Source organism: Nicotiana tabacum, chromosome 18 (assembly GCF_000715075.1).
Source record: "Nicotiana tabacum cultivar K326 chromosome 18, ASM71507v2, whole genome shotgun sequence".
NCBI lineage: Eukaryota > Viridiplantae > Streptophyta > Magnoliopsida > Solanales > Solanaceae > Nicotiana > Nicotiana tabacum.
In genome coordinates this window covers 91,398,886-91,417,062 of record NC_134097.1, presented here as the reverse complement: position 1 = coordinate 91,417,062, position 18,177 = coordinate 91,398,886, and the positions used below count along the sequence as shown (strand labels likewise).

Sequence of the window (18,177 nt, the reverse complement as noted above, 5' to 3'; positions counted from 1 at the left end):
TTCTAAAGGATGTGCGGCATGTACCTGATTTGCGGATGAACTTGATCTCGGGAATTGCTTTAGACCGAGATGGATACGAGAGTTATTTTGCAAATCAAAAGTGGAGACTCACTAAGGGATCATTGGTGATTGCAAAGGGAGTTGCTCGTGGCACGTTGTACAGGACAAATGCAGAAATATACCAAGGTGAATTGAACGCGGCACAAGATGAGATTTCTGTAGATTTATGGCACAAAAGAATGAGTCATATGAGCGAGGAGGGATTGCAGATTCTTGCCAAGAAATCACTCATTTCTTATGCCAAAGGTACAACTGTAAAACCTTGTGACTACTGTTTATTTGGTAAGCAGTATAGAGTCTCATTTCAGACATCGTCTGAAAGAAAATTGAATATACTTGATTTAGTATATTCTGATGTTTGCGGCCCAATGGAAATTGAATCAATGGGCGGTAACAAATATTTTGTTACTTTTATTGATGATGCTTCATGAAAATTATGGGTTTATATTTTGAAAACCAAAGATCAGGTGTTTCAAGTTTTCCAGAAATTTCATGCTCTAGTAGAAAGGGAGACGGGTCGAAAGCTAAAGCGCCTCCGAAGTGACAATGGAGGTGAGTACACTTCAAGGGAATTTGAAGAGTATTGTTCAAGTCATGGGATCAGACATGAAAAGACAGTTCCTGGAACCCCACAACACAATGGTGTAGCCGAGAGGATGAACCGCACCATTGTGGAGAAGGTGAGAAGCATGCTCAGAATGGCTAAACTGCCTAAGTCATTCTGGGGTGAAGCAGTTCAGACAACCTGTTACCTGATCAATAGGAGTCCATCAGTTCCGTTGGCGTTTGAAATCCCAGAGAGAGTTTGGACCAACAAGGAGGTGTCTTACTCGCATCTGAAGGTGTTCGGTTGCAGAGCTTTTGCACATGTACCAAAAGAGCAGAGAACAAAGCTGGATGATAAATCTGTTCCCTGCATATTTATCGGATATGGAGATGAAGAGTTCGGGTACAGACTGTGGGATCCTGTAAAGAAGAAGGTCATCAGAAGCAGAGATGTAATCTTCCGAGAAAGTGAAGTTGGAACTGCTGCTGATATGTTAGAAAAGGCGAAGAATGGTATAATTCCTAACTTTGTTACTATTCCTTCTACTTCTAACAATCCCACAAGTGCAGAAAGTACAACCGACGAGGTTGCCGAGCAGGTGGAGCAACCTGGTGAGGTTATTGAGCAGGGGCAGCAACTTGATGAAGGTGTCGAGGAAGTGGAGCACCCCACTCAGGGAGAAGAACAACCTCAACCTCTGAGGAGATCAGAGAGGCCAAGGGTAGAGTCATGCAGGTACCCTTCCACAGAGTATGTCCTCATCAGTGATGAGGGGGAGCCAGAAAGTCTTAAGGAGGTGTTGTCCCATCCAGAAAAGAACCAGTGGATGAAAGCTATGCAAGAAGAGATGGTTCTCTACAGAAAAATGACACATACAAGCTGGTTGAACTTCCAAAGGGTAAAAGACCACTCAAATGCAAATGGGTCTTTAAACTCAAGAAAGATGGAAATGGCAAGCTGGTCAGATACAAAGCTCGATTGGTGGTTAAAGGCTTCGAACAAAAGAAAGGTATTGATTTTGACGAAATTTTCTCACCTGTTGTCAAAATGACTTCTATTCGAACAATTTTGAGCTTAGCAGCTAGCCTAGATCTTGAAGTGGAGCAGTTGGATGTGAAAACTGCATTTCTTCATGGAGATTTGGAAGAGGAGATTTATATGGAGCAGCCAGAAGGATTTGAAGTAGCTGAAAAGAAACACATGGTGTGCAAATTGAATAAGAGTCTTTATGGATTGAAGTAGGCACCAAGGCAGTGGTACATGAAGTTTGACTCATTCATGAAAAGTCAAACATACCTAAAGACCTATTCTGATCCATGTGTATACTTCAAAAGATTTTCTGAGAATAACTTTATTATATTGTTGTTGTATGTGGATGACATGTTAATTGTAGGAAAAGACAAGGGGTTGATAGCAAAGTTGAAAGGAGATCTGTCCAAGTCATTTGATATGAAGGACTTGGGCCCAACACAACAAATTCTAGGGATGAAGATAGTTCGAGAGAGAACAAGTAGAAAGTTGTGGCTATCTCAGGAGAAGTACATTGAACGTGTACTAGAACGCTTCAACATGAAGAATGTTAAGCCAGTCAGCACACCTCTTGCTGGTCATCTAAAGTTGAGTAAGAAGATGTGTCCTACAACAATGGAGGAGAAAGGGAACATGGCTAAAGTTCCTTATTTTTCAGCAGTCGGAAGCTTGATGTATGCAATGGTATGTACTAGACTGATATTGCTCACGCAGTTGGTGTTGTCAGCAGGTTTCTTGAAAATCCTGGAAAGGAACATTGGGAAGCAGTCAAGTGGATACTCAGGTACCTGAGAGGTACCACGGGAGATTGTTTGTGCTTTGGAGGATCTGATCCAATCTTGAAGGGCTATACAGATGCTGATATGGCGGGTGACATTGACAACAGAAAATCCACTACTGGATATTTGTTTACATTTTCAGGGGGAGCTATATCATGGCAGTCTAAGTTGCAGAAGTGCGTTGCACTTTCAACAACTGAAGCAGAGTACATTGCCGCTACAGAAACTGGCAAGGAGATGATATGGCTCAAGCGATTCCTTCAAGAGCTTGGATTGCATCAGAAGGAGTATGTCGTCTATTGTGACAGTCAAAGTGCAATAGACCTTAGCAAGAACTCTATGTACCATGCAAGGACCAAACACATTGATGTGAGATATCATTGGATTCGAGAAATGGTAGATGATGAATCTCTAAAAGTCTTGAAGATTTCTACAAATGAGAATCCCGCAGATATGCTGACCAAGGTGGTACCAAGGAACAAGTTCGAGCTATGCAAAGAACTTGTCGGCATGCACTCAAACTAGAAGACAATGCTACCTCCTCTGGATGAATGAGACTGGAGGGGGAGATTGATGATGTCCATCTCATTGAAGAAGTATTAGGCATGTGCCTAATAAGAGTTTTCTTTGGTTTGGTAGCCAACCTTGTTGACTTGGTTTGGTTGGTAGCCAACCTTGTTGAATTAGTTTGGTTTGGTAGCCAACCTTGTTGAATTTCTTTGGTTTGGTAGCCAACTTTGTTGAATTGTGAAAAGTGTGTGTAAATTGTCAAATATTGTAGGCTTTAGAGGGTGAAACTTTGGCTATAAAAGGAGAGCTTCAACTCTCATTTCTTCACACCAACAAAGAGAGAAAGAAAGAGTGAGGTTTCACAGACAAGGTATAAGAAAATAGTCTGTGAGGAAAATAGAGAGTGAGCGATATTGTAGTGAGGTGGGAATATCAAAAGAGGGTTATTTCTTTTGAGTGTTGTAGTGGTCTTTGGAGTATTTATCCCCGACCTACAAAGTGTAAAATTCCTTACTATAGTGATATCAGTTGCTCCTCTCGGGGTCGTGGTTTTTTCCCTTATTCAAAAGGGTTTTCCACGTAAAAATTTTGGTGTCATTGTTACTCTTTTATTCTTGTTAATTACCGTATCTCGGTGCTACATTATTATTCCGCTTTATTACCGTGAATATTATTTTGGTAAAGGGTTTATTCCCAACAACCAATAGGAAGGCCAAATAAATAGTAGCATGCTATGTTCACATATGCAACATAAGCTTGCCATCCTGCTCCAATGGCCACTCCTGCAATTTCAATAATTCTACCCAGTCAAAAACCATCACTACTCCTAATGAGTCCAGGAATTGAGCAACAAATTAAAATCAGCACCAAGATTTTAAAGAGGCAGTGAATATACCAGAAAGAGTAGGTTGAAGACTGTTTATGAACACGGTGACGGCTAACAAAGGTGTAAGTTCATGTACAACCGTCTGGACTTCCTTACTGTTTGTAAATAACGGGGGAAACTTGCTTCGAAAAACAAGCAGAACCAGTGCCAGGAACATACCGAGCAGAAGAGAAGTGAACGAGGCTACTATCATTGACATTTTCGCGGTTCTTGGATGCCCTGCCCCTAGTTCATTTGATACCCTTATGCTGCCATATGAACGTCCTTCCTTTCATATTGTACTTATTGATCTGAGAGTTGTGGGATATAACGAATATTTAAAATCTAAATGATATCATACCTTACTGCCACATTCAATCCAAAAGACACCATGAATGTCCACGCACAAATGTTCGAGCTGCAATAGAATATAACTGGGTGAATCAGAAAGAGAGCGAACGCCTTCTGCATGCACGTGCTGGACATTTTGTTTTCGTATATGAATGTACTTTTTGTCGGAACTGTACAAGTTTACCAAATTAGCAATATGTTCTGCTACCCTTTTTGGAGTAGCTAATCAGAAACACTTAGAATACTGATTCTTATGTTCTAAAAAATTCCTTTTGGAACAAAAAGTTTAATTAATCATACTTTAGTGAATAATCAATAGGAGATTAAACACGGATCATTATAGTCCAAAAGGAAATGACATTTTTAAATGACGTTTAAGCTCCATGTGGCCATCTAATAAAGGCATTTTGATGTGATCTCTCACCATATAGCAATTGCATCGACAGCTATTTCCGCATTCTTGAGATACCCAGTAAAGAGAATCAGCGCCATGTAATACCACATCTCTAAGCTGCACAAATCTTGAAAATTAGTTAACATCTAAGCCACTTGATTTGAAGCCTAATCATAACGAAGCAATACAAAAATAGGAAGAGTGAAGTGCTGATGAAGGAGAATGTGCAGGTATAAGATTATTTATGATGAGTTTTCAATGTCTTTGCCTTATGTTTCTTATGTTTTGATGATCTAACAAACTTACTGTAAAGAACCAGATAGGGAACCTGACTCACTTGGTACACATTTCAAATGAACGAAGTTCAGCCTGAGCTCCAGCTGAGATGGTCGTAACAATCTCAGGTTGTCTAAAATAACTTCGTGGTTGTTTGAACTATTAAACAACCTGATCTCGTGTTACTTAAACAATTCTCAGGGTTGCATGATTGGGATCATGGATGCCTTGACTAGAGCATGCACCGGAAAAGATCACAAAGATAAAAAAAAAGGGCAACCCGGTGTACTAAGCTCTCACTATGCGCGGGGTCTGGGGAAGGGTCGGACCACAAGGATCTACTATACGCAACCGTACCATACATTTCTGTAAGAGGCTGTTTCCACGGCTCAAACTCGTGACTTTTTGGTCACATGGCAACAACTTTATCCGCTATGCTAAGGCTCCCCTTCGGAAAGATCACAAAGATGAATAACTTAAAAAAGGCTTCAATTATCAAAGAAGCTTACCAGATCATGACTGCAGATGCAAAAGACAATTGGACAAATCCCCATAGATTTTGAAAAGCCTTGCAAGAAAAACCAGACCAAGCTCGACCACATGTCCCACTAAATATATACGCGAGATTGGCCACCACCATGAACCACGAGGATGCATTCAGCGCCAATGCAGCACCCGCCAGTCCCCATCCCATCTTGAGCATCAACAGCCAGCTAAACAAAGTATGCCCAACTACTGTAACCCCTGCTATAGCGGCCATCACCACGACCTTGCTCTGAGCTTGCAAAAACTTCCTGATGGGAAAGTTGATTGCATTGGCAAAGAGCTGCGGAATCATCCAAACTGCGAACTTCCCTGCCCATTTTGATATCTCAGGATCTTGACCGATGAGTTTTAGGAGAGGCGTGGCGAATATGTAAGGAAACATTAGCACCAGGGCTGTGGTACCTACAATAATCCAAGATCTCTGCATGTAAATCCCCAGCATTTCGAGCTGTTTTGCTCCATATGCTTGCCCACAAAGCGTCTCTAATGCACTTCCCATCCCGAACTGTACATTGTCACAAAAATGTTAATGTCATCATCAAAATATATATCACTCCATCACAAGACATACTATATATAAACAGTTAGCTAGATAGATGGGGGATAAATGATTATACCATGATTCCAAAGGCAAAACCGGCAATAACAGAGTTTTGAACGGAGATGGCAGCGAGTTGGACGGTTCCGACATGGCCAGCGAACATTTGAGTAATGCCACTAATTGAATACTGGCAAACCAAAGTAAAAACTGCTGGAGCAGCAAGGTACCACAGCTTCTTGGTCTCCCTCGAAAACTCACGGATCCGGCTAATGAAAATAGCAACAGAACAGAAAGACAAGACTCACACAAACAGAATGGAGGGATAGAAGGGTTTGACTAAATAAAACAAATAAAATCTGGATCACAACCCTGAAATAACCTAGATAATAGAAAAAACATCAAAACAAGCTACCAAGATTCCTTCCTACTGAGGAGGGAATGACTTTTCAATTGCTAGGCTTGACATTTAGCCACAAATTTGCTCATCAGAATTAGCAGAGCCTTCTCCAATTTCAACATCATTAACTTCAGTTAGCAAGTTCCCGAGAGGATTCTCATACTCCATGTCACTAGGCATCATCCCCACAAAGCTTGCACCATGATGTGCAGGTAAAGGATTCTGCGCCCATGGTTAGGTAATTCGATGTCATCTGCATCAGAATTACTTGATGTCAAAAGTGACACATTCGCTTCCTCCATTGATGCCCTGAGCAAGGCTTGGTGGAGGGAATCTGAGATAGCTACAAGTTTTGCTCCGTTTCTTATTCATCATCTAATCATGTTCACGACATCTTTTATTTTAAAATCTTCCTCTGGCAAAAAATATTCCGTTAACTTTTGCACGATGCTTTAAATATTTAAGGAATTTTACAAGTGATCTCATCATACTAATATTATTACGTGAGGGGCATTTGCTAGTATACCAGTTTATTTGATAAGAGGAAAATGTTTCCAGAGTTCTATTTGTCTCGTTGACTAATATTTGACAAATCATATTCTCAGTAAAAATGTTATCCTTTAGCTCTATCTATTTCCATAATTGTCACGTCGAAAATAACATTCGACGACATTTATACAGGATGAAACATGAATATAAATATATACAAACGACGATCGGCCCACGTGGCATGTTGTGCCGCAAGAAACTTAAGAGGGCGACAAACTTGATGATGTAGCAAGCAACCACACAGCCACATCGAAAGCACAGCGGTCTTGATGATGTAGCAGTCATACAACCACGTAAGAAATTACGAGCTTATGTCGTGTTGAGTTAACAACTATGGCGTTTTCTACAAGCGACATCAATATCTATTTAACTCTAAGCCATTGTTAATAGGGATGCATTGGCTCAAACCCTCTTATAGTATTAGTTATTGCAGTCTCACACAACGAACTAAGGAACATGCAAATGCGGGAAAAAAATCTTATAGTATTACACTTAAACTTCAAGAAGTTTAGTGAGACATTGATTAGGCTGTAGGAAGCTGACAATAGCAGCGTATCAGTGGGATGAAGGTAAAGCACGCCAATTATTGGCAAGAAGCACAACTCGATCACGAGAAGAATTGGACATCTGTTGAAATATAACGTTCTTCACGGGATCAGCTGCTGCCTGGCCAGCACGGCTGGCAAGTTCCAAGTACACCACAGCTTTCATCATTTCCCCTTCCTGTTGAATGTGCAGCATGAGTTATTAAAAGTTCACAAGCTGACGAGGAGAAAAAAAGGAAGGGATCTTTACACAAATAGTAGGCCGGATTCACTTTTTACTTTTCCTAGCATGTATACAATTATAAACAATAATACACATATTATAACATGAATTATACATATATTTTACTCTGCCGACTATTTTTAGTTTAAGGGGGGGGGGGGGGCCTTTTTTTGTATGCACCACACAGATGCATGGAATTATATGCTTCTTTAAACTTAGATATGGATATTGTTGCAAGAGAGAAGGGGAGGAGGAATATTTAGGCACTACTTACAGAAAACAGACTAAGCCCATGCTCAAGCTGGGCTTTGCTATGACCTCGATCAGCTGCTCTCTTCATCCATTTCCTTGCTAATTTGTGAGACTGCATTAAACCTTCTCCAACCGAGTAGCATAATGCAGTGTTATACATAGCACGGACATATCCACCTTCTGCTGCCCTCAAATACCACTTCGCCTATGCAATGATAGAATCCTTTAAGTGAAGGTCTCATTAGAACTACATCTGTAATGTATACAGGAAGCTGAAAAAAGAACAAGATTGTATGCACCATACAATTCTCAAGACCTATATCTGCAATTTATACAGAGAGTTGAAAACTTACGTGCCATAATGGTGCACTTAACTTTTGAATTTAACATCCCTATCCAAATTCAAACCACCCCCTTTCATTTGAAGATAAAACTTTTGCGAATTCTTCAAGTCTGGATAGGATCAGCAATCACTTCTCCAATAATCTATATATACATAATAGATTATTTACATAATATCCGACCATATTTATTGTTTACTTTTTATAGCTAATATAAATAGATGATATACCGACAACATACGATTATACACATATTATATATGTATTATATATAAATTACACATCATTCAATTTTTTAATTTAAGTGGCCGGATGAGCACCTATTTAGGCTGATTAGATAAAGCCAAAAGAAATATGAAATAATTTCAACCAAAGACTAAAAATATAATTAAAGTTCATATGTAGAAAAAATTTATTAAAACTCATCCTTTTTAAGTGAAATAAATTAATTTTTTGTAACAAAAGAAATAATGACATGAAAAATAAGATAAAAGAAAATAAATATTGAAAAAAATGTTAGACAAATCTAAAAACGAGAAATAAAAGATGACAACAAATTTCTTCTTATGTTTCATCTTTGTTGAGTATAAAAATTTTAAAAGTTAATCTCATCGATTTCAAGTATTTTTTTTCAACTCAAATACATAGATGATAAGATAAGGATATCTTAGAATATTTTTTTTAATTTACATTATGTGTCGTTTTTAAAATATCACTATTACTAACAAACTGATATGATATTTGAATTTGAATTGGAATGCAATTTGAGTAGTTTGCATTGAGGTTAAGCCAAGTATGGAGTCGAAAAATAAACAACTTGACAATTTTAAGACAATATATGCTATAATAATAATAATAATAATCAACAAATTTAACATTTAATGATTCAAAGAACAAATTTTTTGTATATATAGGGTATTAAAAATTTAAATTCTTGGGCTAGAGATATCGATAAACTTAAAGTGGAGTCATACTGAAATAAATTCGGCCAAAGAATCATTTAAATTTTTAGATAGCCGATTAAAGTGAATTTTAAATTAAGGATAATATCTTCACTTGCATCATTATAAAGATAATCATAATTATAATACATATAAAAGTTTTAGAAATTAAAATTTCAAAATAGAAATATTTTTTGAAAGATAAAATCATATCAAATAAGAGTGCAAGTCGTAGTATAAGAGTCACGTCGTAATCAAAGAATCGTTTATATCGTGTCAACCTTTGTGCTTTGCCATAAATATGAGTTATTATTTCACTTTGTGGCTATTTTTAGGTTCCAATGACACCTATGAGAATAGTGAAAAAATAAAATTATCACTACGAGAATTGAGAAAATGTTAGTCTTTTTTCATGTAGTGTTTCTTAATTAATATCTGACGATTATCTATAATTATTTAGATGGTTAAAATATTAAGGTTATTTACATATAATTCAAATAACTCATATATTTAACATGATTAATGTCAAATATCAAAATGGAGTAAAAAAAAATTCACTAGCTAAAGAATTTTTTATATTTTTAGATAGCCAAATAAGAGCTCAAGTAGTGGTAAAAGAGTTAAGTCTTATCCAAAGAATCATTCATTGTCTCAACATTTGATTATTTTGCCATAAATATGAGTTATTATTTTGCTTCCTGACTATTTTTAGGATCCAATGACACTGGCAAGAATGGTATCAAAAAAGAAAAATAGAAGAAATAGTTAATTTTTTCCATGTAGTTAATATCCAATGATTATCTATATTTACTGAGAAAGTGTAAATTTTAAGATTATTTAAATACAATCCAAATAACTTAAATATTTGGCATGATTAGTGTCCTCGCATCTGCGTGGGTACTAATACTAGTTAATTATTCTAACAAGCAACAACTCTAAAATTATCTTATACTAAATCTTGAAATATACTTGCCTCTTCACAATTTTAAAATAATGAATTCTGTTACAAACAACAGGTCCATCAACTTCAGAAACTAGAGCATCTGGACCTAAATTTTGAAATATATTAATTCAACTGAAAATGGAGCAGCAGGCATATGTTCTCTGCATACCTACAAGAAAACTAAAGCACCATTCAAATGCCTAGCAGTATATGTTTTTGACATAAGTATCTTTTCCAGTCCTACCATGAGAAGTATCCCTCAATATTCTTCATAATAGGCCTGTCCAGTTCAAAAAAACAAAAAAATGGACTCAAGGACCTTTTCCCCACTTCTTTCTATGTATGTAATTGAATATTTAAGGACTATACGTCCTGTTCTGTCCAAAGACACTTGTTAAGATGAACAAAACACTATCGAACTTATCATCTTCTACTACTACTTCTGTTAATCGAAATCCTCCTTCAACGCCTTTTAGAAACTAGGTAGGTACAAGAGGAATTTGTTAAAATAGATGTTAATCGTGATTTTTTTTATAGGTGTTTAAGCAGATTAATCTAAAATAATTTTCTTCTTAGATAGAGGTTGCAAAATCTCCTATTGCATGTTGTAATTTATAAAACAACAAGGAGATATAATTTACAATTGACATGGGAAATTCCAGTAATCCTGTGAAAGCTTTTTTTAAATATAAAGTAAATAACTTAAAGCAGGTAAAATCTCATACCGGTTCCTGGAGATTACTATTCAGGCCATGACCTTTATGTAAAGAAAGTGCTAGTTGGTATTGAGCTCGAACATGGCCAGCAACGGAGGCTTTAAACAGCCATTTAACAGCTTCCTCATGATCCGAAGGATTATCTACATAGAGTAAGAACTAAGAAGAGATCAAAAACACAATGAAATAGTAAACTAGTTACGCACTAATGAAAATTAAAGGTAAATGTTGTCAATGGAAAATGAAACTTTAACCATTTTCAGTCAGAAAGCTTAACCTAAAACTCTACAAAGTGCATATCAAAGGCAAATTTTCTGCGTGACGCTCTTTAATAACGCTCACATGTACAACGTAGGAGCAAGTTAACAACTGAGATCAGTGACTTCACTGGAGCCATGTTGACTATGTATATCTCTTTTTTTTTGGAGCCATGGTAACATTTATGTTTTGGAAAGTCCCAATGTATAAATTTTTATCAATTTTGGTAGGAGCCATGTCAACAATTGAACGCGAGGCAACAAGGTTCTAGAAAACAATTTATTTACAATACCGCCAACAAGAAGAACAAAAAGAATAATAACATCAATGAAAATTAATATTTTGACTAAACCTTTCAATTCCTGTATCAAACACATTTTAGTAATTAGCTCACGCGATTAAAGTTGCTAACATTCATTTATTCAGCTTAGTTTGATACAAATATCAATTAAGCATAATATAAAAGTTTGCTAACACACTTTCACCTTCTGAACCACAAGCTTACATTATTCTCAATGCTTCAGAATTCCTAGGACCTAGACTTAAATTGAATGTAAATAACTCAGTGATCATAGATGAAGAATCCAGAAAATATGATACTATCAACATTGCAAGCTAGTTCTTCCACTTAACCTGGGGAAGACACAGCATACAAGTCATGGGTTCATCCAAATCCAGTAACTTTGTCCTCGACTATGTTTGTGTTAAAAGATCCACTAAATAAGTATAAATAATAGATTTCAAACGCAATAAATCAAATGGGCGGTGGTAGTATTTCGAACTCACTAACCCATGAAGTTCAAATCCCACTTAACTACTAACAACTACAATAATAAACAAGCAATATTCACCCAATCTCAATAAAGTAATGCAACAATCTCAATACCTTGTAAGAGGGAAATCCCCAAATTGCATTGAGCAGCAGGGTCACCAAGTTCAGCAGCCTTTCTATACAAAGCAATCCCTTCTTCTCTTCTCCCCATCTCCCAATAAACCAAGCCAGCATCGACCATAGCTAGTGTGGACCCACGCGCGGCGCCTTTAAGGAAAGAATCAAGCGCTTTAGTTAAGTTGGGTTTAACCCCTCCACGGCCATGCTTAAATCTCTTGCCCCATCTCAGAAAAAGCATAGCTTCTCTTAAAGGTCGAAGTGCATCACACCAAGATTTGCACACTAGTGAAGATGCACGTAAGTTCGGCAGCGTAAAATTGGCCGCAATTTTCAAGAGAACATCGTATGGAAGTTGAGAAAAGTCGTGATGGTATTGATTAGGCTTGGACGATGATGATGAACTTGGACTGACTTGGAAATGAAAAATGGAGCGATTTTTGGTGGGACGAGTCTGTTTTTTGGCGAAAGGGAAAGCGGTGAAACGAGGTTGACCGTCCGATTTGGACGGCCATGTTCTCTGTTTCATTCAATTGGGGTTTAGGACTGGAGTAGGAGCGGAGGTGAACGGTAGGCAGTGGAGCAGGAGCAGGAGCAGGAGCAGCAGCTGTGTGCTCTTTTTGTATGTCGCTTGAACCGCATCGTTCACGCGTAACATCGGAGGAGTCGTGAATTGACCGACTGGGGATTGTTTTTTTTTCTTTTGCTGTTTGTTATTTGGATATCCTGTGGTCGGTTTTTTTTTTTTTTGGTTTATGAATATGTAAATGTGAATAATAAAAATAATAATAACAACAACAACAACAGCAATAATAATAACAATAATAATAATAATAATAATTGTCCATATTACAGCATCTGCATGCTAGGAGCTTGAGCAATAACGGTCTGTGCACCCCTCCCGCCTGAGATGTGGATGGGTCCGGTGGAAATCAACCAGCCTGGGTCATGGAATTCATGAACTGTAGCATACGACCCATAATCTCCTAAAAGCCTGGTGCTGACATGAAATCGACTGGGGCTGGCTCTGCTGCAGGCACCTCGCCCTGCTCCTCAATAATAAGATCCTCTACTGGATCCACTGATGGTATAACTGGAGCAACTCTGGGACCCTCGTCCCCTACCTCGGGCTGGTGCCCTCCCCCGGCCTCTGCCTCTGCCTCTAGCAATAGGGGAAGTATCCCCTCCCAGGTCTGGAACGTCCCCTGTGTGCGTTCTCACCATCTGTGAGAGAATAAGAGAAGAAACTTAGTACACCATCAACTGCATGATAAGAGATGAACAAAGAGTAGTTTTCTAACACCCTATAACCTCTCAAAGATAAGTACGGACGTCTCCGCACCAATCCGCTTGACTCCATTAGGCTTGCCCATAACTTGTGAGACCTATGTGAACCTAGTGCTCTGATACCATGTTGTCACGACCCAATTCTATTATAGACCGTGATGGCGCCTAGTACCGTTGCTAGGCAAGCCAACAATGAACAATCTTTTGATTTCCCTTTTTAATAGGTTTTCTAAGTAAATAACTTTCCTTAATCTAAAAGATTTAATGAATAACAGATTTAAGATAATTGAAACGAAAGCAGCTGAGTGCAATCATAGCCATAGAAATAAACTAAAACCACAAGTCTACTAGTGTATGTCAAGACCTGGTGTCACAAGTATATGGGCTACTAATAGAATATATAAAAGATTACCATTCTACTGTCTGAAATGAAATAGATAGAAAAATATGCAAAAGGAAGACTCCAGCTGCTGCAGGACGGGCTCGAAAGGCAGCTCACCGTGTAGTCTCGTAGGAGTGATCAAGTGTGCACGTCGGACTGATATCCAGATGCACTTGCCTCAGATCCTGCACGTTAAGTGTAGAAGTATAGCGTGAGTACATAAACAACATGTACCCAATAAGTATTCGTCTAACCTCGAAGAAGTAGTGATGATGGGTCGACTTTGACACTTACTATGGGATAATAATAAAATGTCAAGAATTATAACTAAACATGGATTACATAAATATAGTTGAAAACTCCATAACAGGAAACAATAACTTATCCTCTCACTAATAATAAATTTCAAGTTTATTTCCATCATTTAACAATTTATATATCAAGTCAATGAAGCAATATCATTTATAATTAGTTCCAAAGATTCAATATACACAATTATGCCGAGGTCGTACGGCTCGATCCAACATAAAAATATTTAAACTGTACGCTACAGGGGGTCTAACGGCACGAACCATAGATGCATCTATCTGCTACCGAGCCGTTTGGCCCACTTCACAAAAGAAAATACTTTAAAGAAACACAAATTCTCAACAACAGTAGTGTCACATTCACAACTTCAAATAAGTGAAATTTAACCTTTTACGTTTCTTTTATCAAATTTCATGTGACTTAAGCAATTAAGTTAACCGGTAAAGTACGAACATTTGCAAGTATAGCATGATATGGGTCCTAGACCACCCGGACAATAACATAATTAGTAGCTACGTACGGACTCTCGTCACCTTGTGCATATGTAGCCCCCACAAATAGGAGCACATATTAGTCAAATTTATCTATGGGGTTAATTCCCTCTTACAAGGTTAGAAAAAAGACTTACCTTGTCTCAAAGCCTACTTTCTCATCCAAGATTGCGCTCAGACCCTTAATTTGGTGCCAAACGACTCGAAACTAGTCAAATATTATATAAAATAGTCAATTTATATATGCTCAAAAGTTCATATCCTAATTATTAAAGTGATTACCCAACCCCAATTGAACAACTCCCAAAATTCACCCCGGGTCCACGTGCCCGAATTCCGGAAATTTTCGAAGGAAATTGTTACCCATAACCTCATGAAGTCAAATATATGATTTTCACCAAATTCCATAACCATTTTCGAGGTCAAGTCCCATTTTAATCCAAAACCTAGATTTTTCATCTAACCCTTAATTTCACCAAATTTTATATGTTAATCTACCCATAATCTATACATTTAACTTATGTTGTGTAGAAATTACTTACCTCAAAGTGCTAGGTGAAAATCCTCTTTCAAGAGCTCCAAAAAATTGCCCAAGAGATGAAAGAAAATGAGCTAAAGCCTAAGTCCCGCACTTAATAAAGTTGTGCACAGGTCGCAGATGTCGCATTCGCAACACCTGGTTCGCAAATGCGAACCTGGGCTCTCACTGCAGAAGTCGTAAATGCGACCAAAGAGTTGCAAATGCGAACACTATCAAGGTCACAGATGCGACCAAAGAGTCACAAATGCGAACACTTTCCAGCTCAAGCTTCTTCGCAATTGCGAAGCCTTCCTTGCAAATGGAAACAAATTCTCGCATTTGCGATACCTGCAACACCAGCAAAGAAACACCATAAAATCGAAGTTTTCTCAACCTTCCAATCATGTTCGAAACTCACCCGAGCCCTCTGGGCTCCACACCAAATATCTACACCAGTCTAAAAATATCATACGGACTCGCTCGCACGGTCGAAACACTGAAATAACATCAAAAACCACGAATCGGATGCCAAGACGCATGGATTAACTCATGAATGCAAAAACTTTTAAAATACTTCCGCACGTCCGATTCCTATCAAATCAACTCGGAATGATGCCAAATTTTGCGTGCAAGTTTTAAATCACATTACGGAGCTACTCCAATTTTCGAAACTAGAATACGAATTCGATATCAAAAAGTCCACCCTCGGTCAAACTTTCCAAAAACTTTAAATTTCAAACTTTCGCCAAATGACCTCGAAACGGCCTAGGGACCTCCAAATCCACTTCCGGACATGCTCCTAAGTCCATAATCACCATACGGAGCTATTCCCAGGCTCCGAATCCTAAACGGACGTCTATAATGCAAAAAATCCACTTAAATCCAAACTTATGAAATTCACCCAAAATGCCAATTTTGCTATTAGGCGCCGAAACGCTTCCGGGTCATCCAAAATCCGATTTGAGCATACGCCTAAGTCTGAAATCATCGTACGAACCTATTAAACCATCAAATCCCAATTTCGAGGTCGTTTACTCAAAATATTGGCCGAAATCAAACTTAATATTTTAAGCCAACCTTAAGGAACCAAGTGTTCCGATTTCAACCCAAGCCCTTCCAAATACCGAACTAACCATCCCTGCAAGTCATAAAACAGTAAAAGCACGTACGAGGAGTCTTATTTAGAGGAACGAGGTTCTAGAAAGCAAAAATGACCGATCGGGTCGTTATATTCTCCACCTCTTAAACAAACGTTCATCCTCGAACGGGTTTAGAATCATACATGGAGTGTTGAATAAGTGCGGATATCTTCTCCGCTTGTCCTTTCGGACTCCCAGGTCGCCTCCTCGATTGGTTGGCCCTTCCACTGAACCTTTATTGCGAAAATCCTCTTGGATCTCAACTGGTGAACCTGCCCATTAATAATGGCAACTGGCTCCTCCTCATAACCCATGCTCTCATCTAACTGAATCATGCTGAAGTCTAACACATGTGACAAGTCGACATGATACCTCCGAAGCATAGACACGTGGAGAACTGGATGAAATCCCATAGACTGGGAGGTAAAGCAAGCTCATAAGCAACCTCTCCAACTCATATTAATACCTCAAATGGGCCTATAAACCTTGGGCTCAACTTGCCCTTCTTCCCGAACCTCATGATCTCCTTTATTGGCGAGACTTTCAATAGAACCTTCTCGCCCACCATAAATGATAAATCATGCGTCTTCTAATCTGCGTAACTCTTCTATCTGGATTGTGCTATGGAAGTCACTCCTGAATCAACTTTACCTTTTCCAAGGCATTCTTCACCAAATCAGTACCATATAACTTGGCCTCGCCAAGCTCAAACCACCCAATGGGAGAACGACATCACCGACTATATAAAGCCTCAAATGGAGCCATCTCGATGCTGGACTGATAACTATTGTTGTAAGCAAACTCTGCCAAAGGTAAGAATTGATCCCACTGCCCTCCAAATACAATCACACATGCTCTGAGCATGTCCTCTAAGATCTGAACTGTCCACTCTGACTGCCCGTCGGTCTGTGGATGAAATACTGTGCTGAGCTCTACACGGGTCCCCAACTTGCCTTGTACTGCTCTCCAAAAATGTGAAGTAAACTGGGGGCCTCTATCTGATATGATGGAAACAGGCACACCATGCAACCGAACTATCTCCTGAATATAAATCTGGGCCAACCTCTCTGAAGTATATGTAATCACAACCGGAATAAAGTGGGCCGACTTGGTCAACCTGTCGACAATGACCCAAACTGAATCAAGCTTTCGCAAGGTCCGCGCCAACCCAACTACGAAGTCAATATTAATGCGCTCCCATTTTCATTTCGGTATAGTCATCTGCCGGAGTAGGCCACCTGGCCTCTGATGCTCATAAACTCTGTGCCTCCTCTAGAATCCTCTCCCTCAAACCATCGACATTAGGAACACATAGATGACCCTTGAGTCATAGAACACCATCATCGCTGATAGAAACCTCCTTGGCACTACCCTGTAGTACCGTCTCTCTGAGAACCATCAAATGCGGATCATCAAACTGTCGAGCCTTGATTTGCTCCAATAGTGAAGACTGGGCAACAACGCATGCAAGAACTCAGCTGGGCTCTGAAATATCCAACCTTACAAGGCTGTTAGCCAAGGACTGAATGTCCAAAGCTAGTGGCCTCTACTTTTCTGAAATGAATGCCAAGCTACCCATACTCTTTGTCTTTCTGCTCAAGGCATCCGCAACTACATTCGCTTTGCCCGGATGATAAAGAATGGTGATATCATAATCCTTCAATAACTCAAGCCATCTGCGCTGCCTCAAATGATCCCTTTGCTTGAACAAATGCTGCAAGCTGCGTTGATCAGTGTAAACCTCACAGGACACCCATAAAGATAATGCCTCCAGATCTTAAGAGCATGAACAATCGCGGCTAACTTTAAATCGTGCATAGGGTAATTCTTCTCAAGGATCTTAAACTGATGTGAAGTATATATAATAACTCGCCCCTCATGCATCAGTACACAACCCAAGCCAATCCGTGAAGCGTCGCAATACACCATATACATCCCCAAACCGGAAGACAACACTAGAATCAGTGTTGTAGTCAAAGTTGTCTTTGAGTTTCTAAAAGCTCGCCTCACAACCAGTGGACCAACAGAACGGAGCACCCTTCTGGGTCAATCTAGTCAAAGATGCTGCAATAGATGAGAAGCCCTCCACAAATCGAT

General features: G+C 38.8%; 2 protein-coding genes across 2 annotated transcripts; both read right to left on the bottom strand.

Annotated features, from left to right (window-relative positions):
• Nucleotides 1-5,205: 5,205 nt before the first annotated feature.
• Nucleotides 5,206-6,681, bottom strand: LOC107764941 (protein DETOXIFICATION 30-like). Its single transcript, XM_075237052.1, has 2 exons — nt 5,975-6,681; nt 5,206-5,862 (listed from the first exon to the last, which is right to left on the bottom strand). The coding sequence occupies exons 1-2, from the start codon at nt 6,059-6,061 to the stop codon at nt 5,317-5,319; spliced, it is 633 nt and encodes a 210-aa protein (XP_075093153.1). The 5' UTR covers nt 6,062-6,681; the 3' UTR covers nt 5,206-5,316.
• Nucleotides 6,682-7,138: 457 nt separating this feature from the next.
• On the bottom strand, nt 7,139-12,639 carry LOC107819654 (F-box protein At1g70590-like). Its single transcript, XM_075237051.1, has 4 exons — nt 11,950-12,639; nt 10,815-10,948; nt 7,887-8,069; nt 7,139-7,567 (listed from the first exon to the last, which is right to left on the bottom strand). Exons 1-4 carry the CDS (start codon nt 12,479-12,481, stop codon nt 7,400-7,402), a joined length of 1,017 nt encoding a protein of 338 aa, XP_075093152.1. The 5' UTR covers nt 12,482-12,639; the 3' UTR covers nt 7,139-7,399.
• Nucleotides 12,640-18,177: the final 5,538 nt, after the last annotated feature.